The sequence below is a fragment of the Ranitomeya variabilis genome, chromosome 7 (genome assembly GCF_051348905.1).
Source record: "Ranitomeya variabilis isolate aRanVar5 chromosome 7, aRanVar5.hap1, whole genome shotgun sequence".
NCBI classification, from domain to species: Eukaryota; Metazoa; Chordata; class Amphibia; order Anura; family Dendrobatidae; genus Ranitomeya; species Ranitomeya variabilis.
Window position 1 is genome coordinate 179829966 of NC_135238.1, and position 19705 is coordinate 179849670.

At 44.9% G+C, this 19705-nt stretch overlaps 1 protein-coding gene across 6 annotated transcripts in view; it reads right to left on the minus strand.

The window, feature by feature from the left end:
- The window catches only part of DIP2A (disco interacting protein 2 homolog A), a 113173-nt gene that overhangs the window by 1882 nt on the left and 91586 nt on the right, over nucleotides 1-19705 (minus strand). For 4 of the 6 annotated variants that reach the window (XM_077272397.1, XM_077272395.1, XM_077272396.1 and 1 more), the window contains 21 exons: nucleotides 11986-12100; nucleotides 11716-11855; nucleotides 11495-11631; nucleotides 11329-11409; nucleotides 9545-9672; nucleotides 8629-8743; nucleotides 8345-8546; nucleotides 8149-8258; nucleotides 7671-7751; nucleotides 7403-7526; nucleotides 5770-5891; nucleotides 5041-5152; nucleotides 4463-4572; nucleotides 4210-4340; nucleotides 3881-4049; nucleotides 3513-3683; nucleotides 3315-3344; nucleotides 2909-2970; nucleotides 2773-2830; nucleotides 279-353; nucleotides 15-189 (listed from right to left, as the gene is read on the minus strand). In XM_077272397.1, coding sequence (XP_077128512.1) covers nucleotides 15-189; nucleotides 279-353; nucleotides 2773-2830; nucleotides 2909-2970; nucleotides 3315-3344; nucleotides 3513-3683; nucleotides 3881-4049; nucleotides 4210-4340; nucleotides 4463-4572; nucleotides 5041-5152; nucleotides 5770-5891; nucleotides 7403-7526; nucleotides 7671-7751; nucleotides 8149-8258; nucleotides 8345-8546; nucleotides 8629-8743; nucleotides 9545-9672; nucleotides 11329-11409; nucleotides 11495-11631; nucleotides 11716-11855; nucleotides 11986-12100 — 2448 coding nt within the window. Of the gene's footprint in view, nucleotides 1-14; nucleotides 190-278; nucleotides 354-2772; nucleotides 2831-2908; nucleotides 2971-3314; nucleotides 3345-3512; nucleotides 3684-3880; nucleotides 4050-4209; nucleotides 4341-4462; nucleotides 4573-5040; nucleotides 5153-5769; nucleotides 5892-7402; nucleotides 7527-7670; nucleotides 7752-8148; nucleotides 8259-8344; nucleotides 8547-8628; nucleotides 8744-9540; nucleotides 9673-11328; nucleotides 11410-11494; nucleotides 11632-11715; nucleotides 11856-11985; nucleotides 12101-19705 lie in introns of those variants that run through there. The other 2 variants (XM_077272394.1, XM_077272398.1) reach the window with 2 other exon arrangements.

Here is a 19705-nt window from a genome sequence, read left to right on the forward strand (position 1 = left end):
TGACTTCTTGTTACCTCCACTGGCATCAGTTAGTTCAGTTCTGCGGAGAAAACCAAGGTATCCAGTCCGCGCCCAAACAGTCTGTGTGTCCCCAAAACTGAGTCTTGCATTGAAGTGATCGGCGTGCAGCGCCTCTTCTCCATACACTGTATAATACCCATTGGCATTGTGTGGGCTGCTTACCCAAACCTGGTAAGACATTTTCAAGAGGGGAAAAAAAAATTACCCTTTTTATTTGGAAAAGGTCACATTTAAACCCAAATGTACTGCATACGTACCTCTCCTAAGTGAGAGTCTCCAAGGGGTCCTTTGGTTTCTGTGTGTGCAATAATCACTTTCACCCCAGGAAGAATCTGCAGGATAAATTCAAAGATATGCAAAACATGGCAGAGTTACATTAGGGCTGCAAGGTCCCTCTGAAGGGAATGTAGAATCAGAAAATGACTAATAGTTTAAACCAGGTTTCATGTTAATTGTATTTACGGTAACTTTTCGGGAAAAAAAAAAATATTACAATCCATACTTAAAATAATAAAAAATCTTGCAATTTTTTCACTGGCCAGTGGGGCCATTCTAGACTCAAAAGTACTGTTGTATACAGAAGTCTCACTATCATCATAGCCATGATAGTAGTGATAGGTATCACCTCTAGACAACTGATAACACAGGATGCACCAATGACGATAGACAATGTCACAGCTCACCCTGATCTCCCCTCCAGTCACAATGCACAATGATCTTCGCACATGCTCATTAGATGCATATACCGTATTTTTCTGACCATAAGACGCACTTTTTTTCCTCCAAATTTGGGAGGAAAGTGTGGGTGCGTCTTATGGTAGGGATGTAGCATGTGGGGAGGGGGGCAGCAGCGAGTGGGATCGCAATGTTATCCCACTTCAGGAGGCAGAAAAATGTCCCCACTGCCGAATCAGCTGCTGGGGAAACCATGTGGTCCCGATGATTAAGTGCAGTGAATATTCATTAGCTACTCCCCGCCCACCTATCAGCTGAACTGTGAGCTGGGAGCAGCAAATGAATACTGCACTTAAGCAGGGACACACATGATTTCCTCAGCGCTGATTCCTGCAGCAGCTGAGGAGATCCGTGTGTTTGGGGGAGGAGGAGGCAGCAGCAGCAGCAGGGTCCGGGGGAGAGGAAATCGCTGCATACCTGCCTGTGCTGGAGCCGAGTGCTGTGCAGTGTGCACAAGGAGGACCTGTGATGATGTCAGAAGTGGGCGGGCTACAGCATCACATGGCAGCACAGAGCCCTCCCTCTTCTTGACATCATCACAGGTCCTTCACACTGCAACACTAGAATCTGCTGGCTTCCATTACCTGTGCTGTGGAAAGGCAACAAGAGGGAGGGCTCTCTGTGTGCAGCCATGGGATGCTTTTACCTCACCACAGTGTGGCTGGCTGCCACAATTAAGAGGTCAGTCTTTCCAAAACACAATAAAGCACTCTGCCACTCCTTTAGTGAACTATAACTCCCAGCATGTCATAGGATCTGCAGGACATGCTGGGAGTTACAGTTCTCCCATGGACTTTTAAAGCAGCACTCCAGTGTTATTTTGCAGTGGTGGAGTGGTGCTTTCAATATAAGCCCTGTGCCCCCATTCTTATACTCACCCCCCAGCATCTTCATATAGTACTTCACAGACACCACACTGGTCCCGCAGCTTCCAACATAATAACATACTATTATATATAATAACACCACAGATAATAGTATGTTATTAAATATTTTACCACATTTTTTTGCTTCAAATATTTTTTTCCCTATTTTCCACCTCTAAAGCCTGGGTGCGCCTTATAGTCCGGTGCGTCTTATAGTCCGAAAAATACGGTATATAATATCATGAATGAACAGGAAGATTAGCATACCCATGTTTTTTCATACAGATCATATGAACAAAAAAAAAAAACCCTGACAAAAAGGTTTAAACAATGCATTCAACTCAACATTACATATTTTTTTTGTATATCAGCAAGTAATTTTCTAAAGACACATTCCTTTTAAAGAGGATGTCCACTACTGACCGCCTCTTCTCAACTGGCATGTTTCCCAACAGTAAAATCACACATGGTGTCCCCAATGGCTCTCCCAAGGATCGCGTGTAGTAATGAGTGAATATACTCGTTACTCAAGATTTCCCGAGCATGCTCAGGTGTCCTTCGAGTAATTTTAGTGCTCGGAGATTTAGTTTTTCTTGCCACAGCTGAATGATTTACATCTGTTAGCCAGCATAAGTACATGTGGGGGTTGCCTGGTTGCTAGGGAATCCCCACATGTACTTATGCTGGCTAATAGGTGTAAATCATTCAGCTGCGGCAAGAAAAACTAAATCTGAGCACTAAAATTACTCGGAGGACCCCCGAGCATGCTGGAGAAATCTCGAGTAACGAGTATATTCGCTCATCACTAATTGCGTGACATTATTTCAAGCGATCCCTGTGGCCAATCAGCAGTGGTATCACTCTCATTCAGACGAATCGGACATTAAGAGGAAGTGAACGTTGCAGCTGGCCGCTCACTTCCTTGTGGTGTCCAACTCGTCCAAAGGACAGGAGTGAAACCAGTGCTAATTGGCCACAGGGATTGCATGACATTATGTCATGCGACCTACCAGCAAAGTGAGTGCCGACACCGGTGGAACGATGCCGGCACTGGAGATGAGTATATGTGTTGTTATTTTAACATACAGATTGAGATGGGGTTGTCAGAGTAGTGGACAACCCCTTTAAGCTATTCCAAATCGAATGTTACCTTTCCAGACTCCATTAGGGGCAGACTATGTGGTGAACCTCTCTCGACTAGTCGCACTCTTAAAACAAGAGAACTTAGTTAGGGAGGAAATTCTATGAAGCATCATGTTAAGTTGGTTGATGTGGACTCGCAGTACCTGTCATGGCGCAGAGCTCGCATGTCTACATAGACAGTGGTTGGGTCAGGACCAGCGGTTCCCTATAATATAACAATGATTTATTTATGTTTCCAACCGATGAACAATACAGAGACATTATTTGGAGCAGGGACTGCCATGCAGGTGAGAAGCAGTACGAACACATTCTAATAAGCACACGGTGTACAGTCCTGATCTACAGCCAGGTCTACCTTTCATTCTCCTATCTAAGCACTACCTTCTCATAATCCTCTACAACACAACCAACATCCTGCTTTGTGCTCAGCCTAAAAGTGAACCCTTCTGCCATTCCTGTGCTGACACACACTGCGTTGCACTGCCCAGCGGAGCCCAGAGCAAAGCACACTTCAGTTAGCATGTCAGCACACACATGCAGACCCCATACCTGATCCGCAAGCTTGCCCAGTCTGTTGGGCTGGAAGAGGAACCACAAAGAGAAGTGAGAGACGAGAAAGGTAGGACAGTGACAGTGGGAACAGGTCGAGAAACTTATCGGAAGACACAATGTCATTATGAGCAGCTACTCATTGCCTCGTTATATGCAGAAATGAGCTAAGGACCTTACAGAAGTCAATAAGCTCACCTGTAAACAGATGGCCACGTTGACCCGACAGCCGAATGTGGTGCTTACTGCTCGGGTGGAGAGTCCCAGGTCTTTGAACAGCTTAGAGAAGGACTGTGTGAGCGAGATCCGGGGCCTTTCTTCCGCGACCACCATGCATGTGCGCACGCAGGACAGGTTCACACCCCGGGACTGGGCAAGGGAATGAACACATCAGGGAAAGGATTTAAGGAAAGGAACAACACATTGAAAGAAAAGGATAAAAAATAAAATAATGGTTTGTAACAAGAGGGTGAGCTGGGGAGGTAAGCAAAAAAGATGGTTTAGGACAAAATGAGGGAAGAAAGCTAGAAGTGGTGAAAAGACAAGAAGCATGAATAAATCCTTACTTTCAGGGTGCCCGTCTGTGTGCCTAGGCCTCGGGTACACATCTCCATTACTGAATAGGAGCAGAAAGTGACGCGCACTTTGTACTGACTAACTGCACTGAGCCATAAGGATGCATTGGTCTCCAGCTCCAGCGGGGGGACTAAGATGGATTGGTGCCCAGAGTATACACTGTACAGACAAGAGGGGAGACACTGGTAAAAGACAACGCCATACGTTCAGTGCCCCCTGCAATGGAGGATGCCCTCTGATAACACTAGAGACATCGTTAACATGCAATATACATATTGGGAAACCACAATGTGAAAGCAGAGTGGAAATGAGATTTTACCTGCACAAGCACCACAGGGCAAAACCTAAGCCACAGTACGGGTCTAGACAGATAGCAATCTGCCGGGATGGATACAACTCGCATTGCAGTTTTATGGACCGACATAAGGCACTGCAGGCTGAATGAGACATCTGCAGATGAAACAAGTAAGACCAACTTAACTTACAAGGACACAAGTGGAGAAAGCTCGGTGTACGTACTCGTTATATGTGACACTCCTGTCCTGCAACAACACGTCACATTCATGTCTTACCTTCACTCCAGCTAAGATGCCCGTGGTAGATACACTAAAATCCAAATAAGCCAGAGTGTCGGGGGACGTTGGCCTAAAAGTACGGGACAGTTTCTTTTTGGGCATGTCTTCTGTAGAAACATGAAAATAAAGTGACATGGGTCATTAGCACCGCAAACATTTCTACACTAGCACCAGGGATTTAAGTCCGTGCAAATATATTCATACATCCCATCATATCAGGGCTGTGGAGTCGGTAAGCCAAACCTCCAACTCCGACTGACTCCACAGCCCTGATTCCAATGGCCACGATAGTGGTCTGTAGCCGCCACATGGGAACAAAATCCCACCTCTTACCTGCCACCAGCTGTGGCTTCTACTGGTGGGATGTCATCATTGTGGTGTGACACGAGGTCGGGTAAACAAAAGAATGGCCGCGGAAGCCGCTGGTTAAGAGGCGGTAATATCACTCCTATGCAGCGGCCATTAATTACTTTTGTGGATGATGCAATGGGATGTGCAAATCTATTTGTGCCGACCCCACCAGGAGTAACACGCTGTCATTTATAGCCATGCATGCTCCACGTTCGGACTCTTACCGGTGTCCAGAATGGTTGGCCAGGTTTTGATGTCTACAGCAACAGCGGCTTCTTTTGATTTAAGCAGACGCATTATTGCTTGCGTTGTGAGGATACAGGCAGATTTGCTAACCTGTAAACAGCAAACAGCTCATTATAATAATATCTGATCAGTATATCTTTTAATGTATGTACTATATATTAGCACTAGGAGGACTACACAAAAATGGCTGCGAGCATTATCACTCTGTCTTTTACGTATTGCTCTTATTCAATCACTCCAATCTCTAGAATAATATATGTCATAACATAATCAAATACAAAAAAAAAAATCAAAATCAAAACAACCCTTTCAGATACAACTGGTAACAAGCAACCACAAGTATTTTAGATTGCTATACAGCAAATCTAAAAATGGTGGCGCTATCCTTTAGAATTTGTAAGCACCGAATGACTTTTCAAACTAAGCACCGGCCCTTGGTGCACCCTTAGTGTAGCCAAAGTGTTTAGTGCATCTTCTCTCCTACTTGTTTTCCATCCATCGCCGCTTTCTACTGTTTCCGGTAAAGTCAGAGCCATCAACTAACAAAGAGGAGGCAGAGATAGATTGAAAACCAAGTAGGTGGGTAGTTGCTCTGACCTGCCATGCCAAGGGTGCACTCAGCAGCTGTGCTTGGTTTGAACAGTCATCGTTAAGTTACTTCATCTGAGCATGTAACTAGTGACAGACACAAATTCTGGATACACTACCTCTACAATCATCTTCACAGTAGGCAGAGTGGTTGCGAGGTTTTGTGGGTGTGGAGGGCGCACAGTGATGGGAATACAACCGGCATAAAGGCAACCAAAAAATGTGGCAATGAGGTCGATGCCTAAACAAATACAAGTATAGAAACCGCTTCATTATACACACACGAGAAAGAATTAACCTGCCAGAAGAAAAAAAATCATAACTAATTGGCTGTTTTTTTAAGGTCTAACAATGCAATAAACTTTAGGTGCCTTTACATTGTAGGAGATTAAAGGGGTTTTCCTGGCAAAACAAAACCTTTGCTCCGGTGACTGGGCATCAATGGCTGCTCCGAGGTCAGGGCAGACACAGGAAGCGGTGAGGTCACCGTTCTACCCGACTGCTGTGGTGGCCTGTGATTGGCTGCAGGGGTCAGAAGTATTCAGCCGCTCGTTATTGGATGTTTTATGCTGGCGCACTATTCAAAGTCACCTGACATTTGCAGCCAATCTCAAGCCAAAGCAGTCTGGCCCCTGGTGGAATGGAGGCATCACCACTTCCTGTCCCTGGCAGACCACTGAGCGACCTGGGCTAAATCCAAGTGAGTACCCGGGGAGTGAGTATGGCGGAGTTTGTTAGGTTTGACATATTTTGTCCCTTCTGCAAAATGTTGTTTTGCCTGGACAACCCCTATAAATATCAGTGAATTATTTAATGTTTAAAAGGGTGTCCCATTTCTTTCCCAAAGCCAGATTTAGGGGTAGAAGGATCAGGCATCTTGAATTACTAAGTGCCTGATCTTTTATTCACAAGAGTGAAGGCCCCCATACACTTTTAGACTATTGTCGGCTAAACCTACCCATATCGACAGGTTGGGCCGACTGTCTAAGGTGTATGGGGCGCTAGCCAATGGATCATCGAGAGATGTTGAGCGGACAGGTCTGATTGCGGACTGCCGATAGCATTGTTCTCCTCATAGAGAACACTGGAGCATCCGGCTGAGCCAGCGCTCCTGCATATGGGAGAGTCGACAGACGGCTGTCGGCCTAAGGATCGACAGAAGAGTCGTTCAGCCAATAGCCATCTAATGTGTATGGCCAGCTTAGGTGATGTTCCCTTGTTGAGTTTTTGCTGCGCTTTTTTATGCAAATTCTAAGCTGCGCTTCACAGTATCAGCAAAGGCTATGACATTTCAGGAATCTCATGCACATAAGTTTTTTTTTTCCCCTGACGGATTTGGAAAACTGCTGCGATTTTTCAAACTGGAGCATGTCACTTCTTTCACCGTTTTTTCACCCTTAGAAAGCATTGATAAGTGCAAAAAAACCCCCGCAAAAATGCAGGCATCTGGTTTGTTTTGTAAGCAGCTTCTCTAGTGCCATGAAAGCAGGTTTTGCCTGCAGTAAAAAAATGCAGTAAAAATGCAACGTGCGAACATAGCCTTATGAAAAAAAAAGTTCTCTCCTTTGATCATAAGGGAGATAAGCTGGCACCAGTGGTGTCTTGGCAGCGGCTTATCTCCCTACTGCTGAGCCCAGCTATCTGAGGTGTAGCCACCTTTATTTCTCCCTTCTTATCACATAGTCCCATGCAAACAGAACCCAACACCTGTCACCTTGTGCTATTACTACAGGTTGGTTCCACTGCTCTCACCTGGAGGAAAAACAAGTGCTACATGATCCCCAACACTGAGACGAGCTTTCTCTAGGAGCCCAGCGGCGACACGTTCTGCTCGCTTGTGCAATTGCGAACAGGATGCAGAGCTGACCACTGCGCCCTGTGGAAGGTAAAGCAAGGCTTACAGCAGTGGAATGGCGGAAAACCTCCAAGATCATATTGTGTGTTATCCACATAGCAGCTGTGTGATCAGAAAACAAACAAGTCACAGTAAAGGGAAAAGCTACAAATCAAAGATTTTCACCTTGGAATTAAGCAGGAGAAGCAAAAGATGATCTGGGGTGGTTTGTGCCCTCCACTGTAAAACATCAGCCAGGTAAAGAAACTGGGGACACAAACAAAAGGAGTGTAAGAGACGCGTGTCAGGAAGGCTAAGGCTACGCTCACACTGATTATTTTGAGGAGTTAAAAAACCATTAATTTTTCAAGCAGAAATCGCTTCGGTAAACTTTTCTTTTTAAGTGGAATTTTTCTTCTTCTGAAGTGCTTTTTTTCCCCAGAGGCGTTCTTCACACCCTTTTAATTGGGTAGTAGTTAGTTTAGAGAGGTTTCCCTCAGGATCTGCTTCTAAGAAATTATATGCATCTTTTTTTTTTATTACGCCAGGTGTTTTTCAGTTAAAGGATTTGGAAGAGTTTTCCAAGAGATTTTGGAAGGGATCTGCTCAAACAAAACCTAAAAAAAACTGTGTGAACCCATTGTTATCATGAAACCGCCTTCACCTTCTTCGCTTGGTCATTGTCCTCTAGCTGGGAGACATCTCTACCACAAGCTTGTGCAATTCTTTTTCCGGCCACTAAGTTTCCCACGATCATGGAGGCAGGACCCACATCTAAGAGAATGGACAAACATTTCATACATTTTTCTAGTATACCGCCTAATAGAGCGATGAATGTCATCAAGAATCAAGATAAATACCTGGCTGCTTCTGGCGTGGTTTCGGCAGGTTGGTGACACACGTGTGCGGGCACATGAGGACATTGCATGGATGCAGAGAACCCTCCAAAAAGTGCTGCTTGGTTTCAGAGATGTGAATCCCACCTAGAGGAGCTTTGGGAAGAGTGTTGGCAGGTACAAGTGCCAGACAGTACACACCCACCTGGTGAATGCTGTCGATCGCCTGTAGGAACAGTAATGGATGAGTGACACAATCCTTGGGCACCAATTGGTTCCATGGTTCTTGTGGACCCGGGCCGATTTACCTGCAGCACTCTACTCATCCACTGGAAGCTGTCTTCTTCTGAGGAGTCCGGACGCTGCTCGGCTACTAGCACGATCCTCTCATCATGCAGCACATTGACCGAGAACACGGCTATCCTAACAACGGAAAGCAGAACATCCAACCCGACATTAATAACTCCACGCTGCACCTGCTTAGTCATTAAGTCAAGTTCACATATAAGGGCGAGTTCACACTAGGCTTTTTTTTTTTCAGCGTTTTCTTTTCCCCGCAGCAAAGCCTGATCTTTTGGCAGGAAAGAAGCTGCATAAAGAAAATAATGTTTAACTTGGTTTTTCTTGCGTTTTTTGCAGCGGTTTTGGAATGCTAGGTTTGTCTTATGTGCATGCTGATAAAGTTAAGTGTTGAAAAAAAAAAAGTCATATTCCATAGAATCAGGTTCTGGCACACAAAACGCGGCACAACCTGATACCCGTGTCTTTTCATCACCCATTCAAGTCAATAAGTGAAAATTGCTGAAAAACACTGAAAGAAGCGACATGCTCTATGTCCAAAAAAGCATGCAAAGGACAAAATATTGAAGTCTTTGCTGGTGCTGTAAAACTCAGCTGAAAATTAGCATTAAAAAAATGAAAAAAAACAGCAAACACACCCAGTGTGAACTTCGCCTAAAAGGACTATCTGCTTTGATACAACACTCCAATATTAGAGCATGAGGCTGCAATGGCATAGATTACAAAGCTCATTTGGGCTTTTCCGCTTTCAATAACTAATCATGAGGGGTCTAAGCAAGTGGATCCTTTGCTACTTGCCCGGGACCCCCAAATAGTAATTAGAGGAAATTTCCCTTTGCATGCAGTGTCTCACACAAGGAATGATACATACAGATGTTCGCACTGGACGACCGGTTAGAATGTCACTTTATATCACGTTCTTACCGGCCTCTATATACAAACTTCATTGGCTCTACGGCGAGGGCTGTGGCGACCACATCATCACAGCTGTGCCGGCGTCCGCTTATCACCATCTGACCGTCCACTTTCCCAACAACAAACACCAAACGCTCCTGCAAAGGTGGAAGATCGGAAATTATATGCTCCACCTGGAGTACAACATGGATAATATTATTATCTGGATTCTTCTTCCATTAGTCCTATGCGGTGTTGTGCGCACCAAAAAAGGGAGGAGCGGAGAACATTTATGGATCAAATATGGAAACAGTGGATATATTTTTGATTTGCAATTTGAGCGTGTGATAACCTGTTATTACCACTTGTTCTGCTGGCAATTCTGAAACTGTTTCAATACAAGCTTTTTGATTAAAAAAAAAAGTGAAATATCAAAACGTTAATGTATTTACAATCAACATGAAATATTACCCATCAATAAAGATAAGAATAATCCCTCTAAGAAGTTTTCCTTGAAAAAACAAACAAACCGCTATACTAGTTGTGAGAACTTCGCATGCTAGGTAAATCTGGAAACTAGTGGGAGAAGCCACAACAAGAAACCAACAGACTCATTGTTGGCCACTTCAGATCTCTCCAGCACCTTGTTTCCATTCATTTCTGGGTGCTTCTTGAAGTATGTTTGGGGTCATTATCCTGCTGGAAGACCCATGACCTAGGATGCAAACTCAACTTTCTGACACCGGGAACTACATTGCGACCCCAAATCCTTTGGAAATCTTCAGATTTCATTATGCCTTGCACACAGTAAAGGCATCCAGTGCCAAAGGCAGCAAAACATAGAAAAACAACCCAAAACATCTTTGAATCTCCACCATATTTTACTGTAGGTACTGTGTTCTTTTCTTTATAGGCCTTATTCTGTTTTCGGTGAACAGAAGAATGATGTGCTTTACCAAAAAGCTCTAGCTTAGTCTCGTGTATCCACGAGGCTCTTTGCCAGAAAGATTTTGGCTTACTCATGTACATTTTGGCAAACTGCAGTCTGTTTATGTCTCCGTATCAGCCGTGGGGTCCTCCTAGGTCTGCTGCCATAACGTTTCATTTCATTCAAATGTCGATGAATAGTTCACGCTGACGCACCCTGAGCCTGCAGGACAGCTTTAATTTCTTTGAAACATGATTGGGGCTGCTTATTCACCATCCAACCTATCCTGCGTTGCAACTTTTTATCAATTTGTCTCTGCCGTCCACTTCCAGGGAGATTAACTGAAGTGCCATGGATTGTAAACTTCTTGATTATGTTGCACACCATGTACAAAGAAACCTAACGATCTCTGTAGATGGACTTGTAACCTTGAGATTGTTGATATTTTTCAACAATTTTGGTTCTTAAGCCCTCAGACAATTCTCTTCTCCTCTTTCTGTTCTCCATGCTTAATGTAGCATACACAAACACACAATGCAAAGATTGAGTCAACTTCTTCCTTTATCGGGTTTCAGGTGTGATTTTCCTATGGCCCACACCTGTTACTTGCCACCAGTCAGTTTGAAAGAGCATCACATGTTTAAAGTTATTTACCCACAATTTTGTCCAGCCCATTTTTGGGGTTTTGTGTGAAATTATGTTAAATTTGCCCTTTTTTCTCTATTTTTTTTTTGTTCTAATACAAGTAAAGGAAATAAACATGTAATTGCAATAATTTTCTAGGACAATTTCAAGGGTGCCTACACTGATGGTTATGACTGTACATTGCACAAATGGGCAAAACATACATATAAAACAAAAACCCCTAAGATACAGGATTACTCACAGGACCAATGAAGCCTAAAAGCCCAGTTCTAATAAATGGCTTGGAGGAGACCGGATCTCCGTTGGCAGTAAGCGGCATAGTCTAAGAAACAAGAATAAAGGTGATAAGCTCACACACTACTAAATGTAGAACATCTCTGGACGTATGCTCAGTCAACGTTACACACCTCAAAGATATTCTTAGTAATTCCAAGCAGACCGTAGTATGCGCTGCCTGTGGAGTTTGAGGAAACGCATAGCTCCCCAATTTCATCCGTCTTACATAGATGTGGTGCCCCCTCCACTTTCACCACACACATGGTGGCTGCAGAGAAAAGTAACGGGGAGTCAGTCCTGCATGTAAGTTCAAGAAATATTGGACCAAAAATATGACCAAGTCCTTTCTTACCTCCAGGCATAACCTGCCCGACATCCTGCACAGTAAGAACCGAGAGCTTCTCCTCCGTGTCTGCCCGGATGACACCATAGCTTAACCCATTCATCGATAGAACCACCTTTCCTGGGGGAACGCCACCGAGATCTGGTGGCCTGAAAATTGGATGAAGGACAAGTTGAACAAATTGCAAGCAGTAAAATTATATAAAATATTGCAGGAAAAAAAAAAAGAGAAAAATGCATTCAGACTGAAATGTCAAGTGATGGACGCAAAGTAATTCACCTGCGCATGGACACGGTGAGAGCCTCGGCTGAGCTGGCACAAGGACAGATCACTTCAGGCCTCAGACCCCGTGATTGGAAGACGTTAAGGAAGGCATCACAGGAAGATATGGACCCTGTAAATATAGATGCTCTTTAACCCCTTCATGACCCAGCCTATTTTGGCCTTAATGACCTTGCCGTTTTTTGAAATTCTGACCAGTGTCCCTTTATGAGGTAATAACTCAGGAACGCTTCAACGGATCCTAGCGATTCTGAGATTGTTTTTTCGTGACATATTGGGCTTCATGTTAGTGGTAAATTTAGGTCGATAATTTCTGAGTTTATTTGTGAAAAAAACGGAAATTTGGCAAAAAATTTGAAAATTTCGCAATTTTCACATTTTGAATTTTTATTCTGTTAAACCAGAGAGTTATGTGACACAAAATAGTTAATAAATAACGTTTCCCACATGTCTACTTTACATCAGCACAATTTTGGAAACATTTTTTTTTTTTGCTAGGAAGTTATAAGGGTTAAAATTTGACCAGTGATTTCTTATTTTTACAACAAAATTTACAAAACCATTTTTTTTAGGGACCACCTCACATTTGAAGTCATTTTGAGGGTTCTATATGGCTGAAAATACCCAAAAGTGACACCATTCTAAAAACTGCACCCCTCAAGGTGCTCAAAACCACATTCAAGAAGTTTATTAACCCTTCAGGTGTTTCACAGCAGCAGAAGCAACATGGAAGTAAAAAATGAACATTTAACTTTTTAGTCACAAAAATGATCTTTTAGCAACAATTTTTTTATTTTCCCAGCGGTAAAAGGAGAAACTGGACCACGGACGTTGTTGTCCAATTTGTCCTGAGTACGCTGATACCTCATATGTGGGGGTAAACCACTGTTTGGGCGCACGGCAGGGCTCGGAAGGGAAGGAGCGCCATTTGACTTTTTGAATGAAAAATTGGCTCCAATCTTTAGCCCACACCATGTCACGTTTGGAGAGCCCCTGTGTGCCTAAACATTGGAGCTCCCCCACAAGTGACCCCATTTTGGAAACTAGACCCCCCAAGGAACTTATCTAGAAGCATAGTGAGCACTTTAAACCCCCAGGTGCTTCACAAATTGATCCGTAAAAATGAAAAAGTACTTTTTTTTCACAAAAAAATTATTTTAGCCTCAATTTTTTCATTTTCACATGGGCAACAGGATAAAATGGATCCTAAATTTTGTTGGGCAATTTCTCCTGAGTACACCAATACCTCACATGTGGGGGTAAACCACTGTTTGGGCACATGGTAAGGCTCGGAAGGGATGGAGCGCCATTTGACTTTTTGAATGAAAAATTATCTCCATCGTTAGCGGACACCATGTCGCGTTTGGAAAGCCCCTGTGTGCCTAAACATTGGAGCTCCTCCACAAGTGACCCCATTTTGGAAACTAGACCCCCCAAGGAACTCATCTAGAGGCATAGTGAGCACTTTAAACCCCCAGGTGCTTCACAAATTGATCCGCAAAAATGAAAAAGTACTTTTTTTTCACACAAAATTTCTTTTAGCCTCAATTCTTTCATTTTCACATGGGCAACAGGATAAAATGGATCCTAAAATTTGTTGGGCAATTTCTCCTGAGTATGCCGATACCTCATATGTGGGGGTAAACCACTGTTTGGGTGCACGGCAAGGCTCGGAAAGGGAGGCGTGCCATTTGACTTTTTGAATGGAAAATTAGCTCCAATCGTTAGCGGACACCATGTCGCGTTTGGAGAGCCCCTGTGTGCCTAAACATTGGAGCTCCCCTACAAGTGACCCCATTTTGGAAACTAGACCCCCCAAGGAACTTATCTAGATGCATAGTGAGCACTTATAACCTCCAGGTGCTTCACAGAAGTTTATAACGCAGAGCCGTGAAAATAAAAAAATAATTTTTCTTTCCTCAAAAATGATTTTTAGCCCAGAATTTTTTATTTTCCCAAGGGTAATAGGAGAAATTGGATCCCAAATGTTGTTGTCCAGTTTGTCCTGAGTACGATGATACCCCATATGTGGGGGTAAACCACTGTTTGGGCGCACGGCAGGGCTCGGAAGGGAAGGCACGCCATTTGGCTTTTTGAATGGAAAATTAGCTCCAATCATTAGCGGACACCATGTCGCGTTTGGAGAGCCCCTGTGTGCCTAAACATTGGAGCTCCCGCACAAGTGACCCCATTTTGGAAACTAGACCTCCCAAGGAACTAATCTAGATGTGTGGTGAGCACTTTGAACCCCCAAGTGCTTCACAGAAGTTTATAACGCAGAGCCGTGAAAATAAAAAATGTGTTTCCTTTCCTCAAAAATATTTTTTTAGCCAAGAATTTTTTTATTTTTGCAAGAGTAACAGGAGAAATTGGACCCTAAAAGTTGTTGTCCAGTTTCTCCTGAGTACGCTGATACCCCATATGTGGGGGTAAACCACTGTTTTGGCACACGTCGGGGTTCGGAAGGGAAGTAGTGACGTTTTGAAATGCAGACTTTGATGGAATGCTCTGCGGGCATCATGTTACGTTTGCAGAGCCCCTGATGTGCCTAAACAGTAGGAACTCCCCACAAGTGACTCCATTTTGGAAACTAGACCCCCAAGGGAACTTATCTAGATGTGTGGTGAGCACTTTGAACCCCCAAGTGCTTCACAGAAGTTTATAATGCAGAGCCGTGAAAATAATAAATGTGTTTCCTTTCCTCAAAAATATTTTTTTAGCCCAGAATTTTTTATTTTTGCAAGAGTAACAGGAGAAATTGGACCCCAAAAGTTGTTGTCCAGTTTCTCCTGAGTACGCTGATACCCCATATGTGGGGGTAAACCACTGTTTGGGCACATGCCGGGGCTCGGAAGGGAAGTAGTGACGTTTTGGAATGCAGACTTTGATGGAATGGTCTGCGGGCATCATGTTACGTTTGCAGAGCCCCTGATATGCCTAAACAGTAGAAACCCCCCACAAGTGACCCCATTTTGGAAACTAGACCCCCCAAGGAACTTATCTAGATGTGTGGTGAGCACGTTCAACCCCCAAGTGCTTCACAGAAGTTTACAACCCAGAGCCGTGAAAATAAAAAATCATTTTTCTTTCCTCAAAAAAGATGTTTTAGCAAGCAATTTTTTATTTTCACAAGGGTAACAGGAGAATTTGGACCCCAATATTTGTTGCCCAGTTTGTTGTGAGTACGCTGATACCCCATATGTGGGGGTAAACCACTGTTTGGGCGCACGTCAGGGCTCGGAAGGGAAGTAGTGACATTTGAAATGCAGACTTTGATGGAATGGTCTGCGGGCGTCACATTGCATTTGCAGAGCCCCTGATGTGCCTAAACAGTAGAAACACCCCACAAGTGACCCCATTTTGGAAACTAGACCCCCGAAGGAACTTATCTAGATGTGTGGTGAGCACTTTCAACCCCCAAGTGCTTCACAGAAGTTTATAACGCAGAGCCGTGAAAATAAAAAATAATTGTTCTTTCCTCAAAAATTATGTTTTAGCAAGTAATTTTTTATTTTTGCAAGGGTAACAGGAGAAATTGGACCCCAACAGTTGTTGCCCAGTTTGTCCTGAGTACGCTGGTACCCCAAATGTGGGGGTAAACCACTGTTTGGGCGCACGTCGGGGCTTGGAAGGGCGGGAGCACCATTTGACTTTTTGAACGCAAGATTGGCTGGAATCAATGGTGGCGCCATGTTGCGTTTGGAGACCCCTGATGTGCCTAAACAGTGGAAACCCCTCAATTCTAACTTCAACACTAACCCCAACACACCCCTAATCCTAATCCCAACTGTAGCCATAACCCTAATCACAACCCTAACCCCAACACACCCCTAACCACAACCCTAACCGCAACACACCCGTAACCCTAATTCCAACCCTAATCCTAACCCTAATCCCAACCGTAACCCTAATCCCAACCCTAACCACAACTGTAACCCCAACACACCCCTAACCCTATCCGTAACCCTAACCACAAGCCTAATCTTAACCCTATTTCAAACCCTAGCCCTAATTCCAACCCTAACTCTAATTCCAACCCTAACCCTAAGGCTATGTGCCCACGTTGCGGATTCGTGTGAGATTTTTCCGCACGATTTTTGAAAAATCTGCAGGTAAAAGGCACTGCGTTTTACCTGCGGATTTACAGCAGATTTCCAGTGTTTTTTTGTGCGGATTTCACCTGCGGATTCCTATTGAGGAACAGGTGTAAAACGCTGCGGAATCCGCACAAAGAATTGACATGCTGCGGAAAATACAATGCAGCGTTTCTGCACGGAATTTTCCGCACCATAGGCACAGCGGATTTGGTTTTCCTTAGGTGTACATGGTACTGTAAACCTGATGGAAAACTGCTTCGAATTCGCAGCGGCCAATCCGCTGCCAATCTGCTGCGGATCCGCGGCCAATCCGCTGCCAATCCGCTGCCGATCCGCTGCCAATCCGCGGCCAATCCGCTGCCAATCCGCTGCGGATCCGCAGCCAATCCGCTGCGGATCCGCTGCGGATCCGCTGCCGATCCGTTGCGGATCCGCTGCCGATCCGCTGCCGATCCGCTGCCGATCCGCGGCCGATCCGCGGCCAATCCGCTGCCGATCCGCTGCGGATCTGCGGCCGATCCGCTCTGTGTGCACATGCCATAACCCTACCCCTAACCCTACCCGTAACCCTAACCCTACCCCTAGTTCTAACCCTAGTTCTAACCCTAACCCTAGTGGAAAAAAAAAAAAAAAAAAATTCTTTATTTTATTATTGTCCCTATGGGGGTGATAAAGGGGGGGGGGGGTTATTTATTATTTTTTTTATTTTGATCGCTGTGATAGAACCTACCACAGCGATCAAAATGTACCTGTAAGGAATCTGCCGACTGGCAGATTCGGCGGGCGCACTGAGCATGCGCCCGCCATTTTCCAAGATGGCGGCGCCCAGGGAGGAGACGGCCGGACACCGGGAGGATCGGTAAGTATGAAGGGGTGGTGGGGGGGTGGATCGGAGCACAGGGGGGGTGATCGGAGCACAGGGGGGGGGGAATCTGAGCAAGGAGGGAGCGGACAGCAGGACGGGGGAGCCGGCAGGCGGACGGAGGGGACCGGAGGACTAACGGAGCACTGGGGGGGCGATCGGTGGGTGGGGGGGGGGGCACTTTAGTATTTCCAGCCATGGCCGATGTTATTGCAGCATCGGCCATGGCTGGATTGTAATATTTCACCAGTTTTTTAGGTGAAATATTACAAATCGCTCTGATTGGCAGTTTCACTTTCAACAGCCAATCAGAGCGATCGTAGCCACGGGGGGGTGAAGCCACCCCCCCTGGGCTGAAGCACCACTCCCCCTCTCCCTGCAGATCGGGTAAAATAGGAGTTAACCCCTTCACCCGATCTGCAGGGACGCGATCATTCCATGACGCATACGCTGCGTCATAGGTCGTTTTGGCACCGACTTTCATGACGCAGCGTATGCGTCAAAGGTCGTTAAGGGGTTAAAAATTATGATTCCAAAATTGTCATTAGGACAATCGGTGTGGTCGCGGGTGAAGGGGGGTGGTGTGTGTATTGGTAATATAGGCTCAATAACATACCAGTGATCACTTTGGTATCTCCATAATTTAATGAATGGGACTAAAGGTACCGTCACACTCAACGAGAACGACAATGATCCGTGAAGTTGCAGTGATGTTGCAGCGTCCTGGATAGTGATCTCGTTGTGTTTGACACACAGCAGCGATCTGGATCCTGCTGTGATATCGTTGGTCGGAGCTAGAAGGCCAGCACCTTATTTCGTCGCTGGATCTCCCGCTGTCATCGCTGGATCGGTGTGTGTGACACCGATCCAGCGATGTGTTCACTTGTAACCAGGGTAAACATCGGGTTACTAAGCGCAGGGCCACGCTTAGTAACCCGATATTTACCCTGGTTACCATTGTAAATGTAAAAAAAAAAAAACAGTACATACTCACCTTCTAATGTCTGCCACGTCCCCCGCCGGCGGCTTCCCGCACTGACTGTGAGCGCCGGCCGTAAAGTAAAAGCAGAGCACAGCAGTAACGTCACTGCTGTGCTGTGCTTTACGGCCGGCACTGACACAGTCAGTGCGGGAAGCTGCCGGCGGGGGACGTGACAGACATTAGAAGGTGAGTATGTACTGTTTTTTTTTTTTTACATTTACACTGGTAACCAGGGTAAACATCGGGTTACTAAGCGGGGCCCTGTGCTTAGTAACCCGATGTTTACCCAGGTTACCCCGGGACTTCGGCATCGTTGGTCGCTGGAGAGCTGTCTGTGTGACAGCTCTCCAGCGACCACACAACGACTTACCAACGATCACGGCCAGGTCGTATCGCTGGTCGTGATCGTTGGTAAATCGTTTAGTGTAACGGTACCTTAATATCCCACGACGGGTGACAATCCAGCAGCTGTCGGCTGTACACTACAGCTGGCAACTTGCTACATCAGCCACGATCAGTGTTGGCACTGCCGATAGCAGCATTTAAGGGGTTAAATGGCAATCAATAGTGACTACGTCACCTAGATGGTTAACAGAGTGCGGGGGCTTCCACTTTAACCCCATCGGCACCCTGACATCATGATTATGTGGTCCTGATGTTTGCCATGGCAATTCACAGCCAAATAGCGACCTGCAGTCTGCAGGCTACCCTGTTCAGAAGTTAATGAACTACATAAAAGCAATTTTAAATACGGTATGTTGAGGGGTGCATTTTTTTAAAAAATGATATCACTTTTGGGGGTTTTCCAATATACAGGACCCTCAAAGTCACCTCAAAACTGAATAGGTCAATAAAATAGTTTTTGTAAATTTCCTTGAAAAAAATGAAAAAATTACTGCTACATTTTTAAACCTTTTGCTATGCTACCAAAATAAAACAACCTTTTCCAATGGTGCTGATGTAAAGCAGACAGGAGGGAATTGTTATTAACGTTTTTGTGTGGTAAGACTATCTGGATTAGGGTGCGCTCATATCTGCGTATATAAAGTAGCTGAAATTCTCAGCCAGAAAAGTTGGAGAGGGTCATGCGTTTTTTCCTCACCTACCATCCGTATGACAATGCGTTTTTAGTAACGGAGAGGCGTTTCTATAAAAGTAAATGGCTAAAAGAGGGTTGGGAGTGTTTTTTTTTTCAATTAAAGTATTTTTCTCACTCAGTGTGTCTATTTCTTTTGACAATGGGGATAGTAATGGGTCTGTACTGATAGGCACCTCTCCATTACTAACCCCTGGGCTTGATGGCAGCAGACATAATACAGGTGACATCAACCCCAAAACTATAACCTCACTTGCCCATGCACCAGGGCAAGTGGGAAGAGCTGAGGCTAAGAGCCAGAATTGGCGCATCTAATGGATTCACCAAATCTGGGGCAGCTGAGGGCTTGTGTTACTAGTCTGGGAGAAGCCCAATGTCTATCCATGGTCCCGTACCACAGCCTATTAATATCAGCCTGAAGCTGTCTGTTTAGCATTTCTTAGTTACTAAAAGTAGGGGACCACGCGTCATTTTTTTTTTTTTGTGGGGGGGAGGGGGTGTGTCCCACCTTTTTAATAACCAGTAAAGGCTAGAAAGACAGCCGTCAGCTGATATTAATAGGCTGGGAGCCTTTATGGATATTGGCCCCTTCCCAAACTATTAAGAGCAGTTCTCAGCTATCTGCTTTCCCTTAGCTAGTTAATAAAAATTAGGGCGCCCCCAAGCCATTTTTTCTTTTC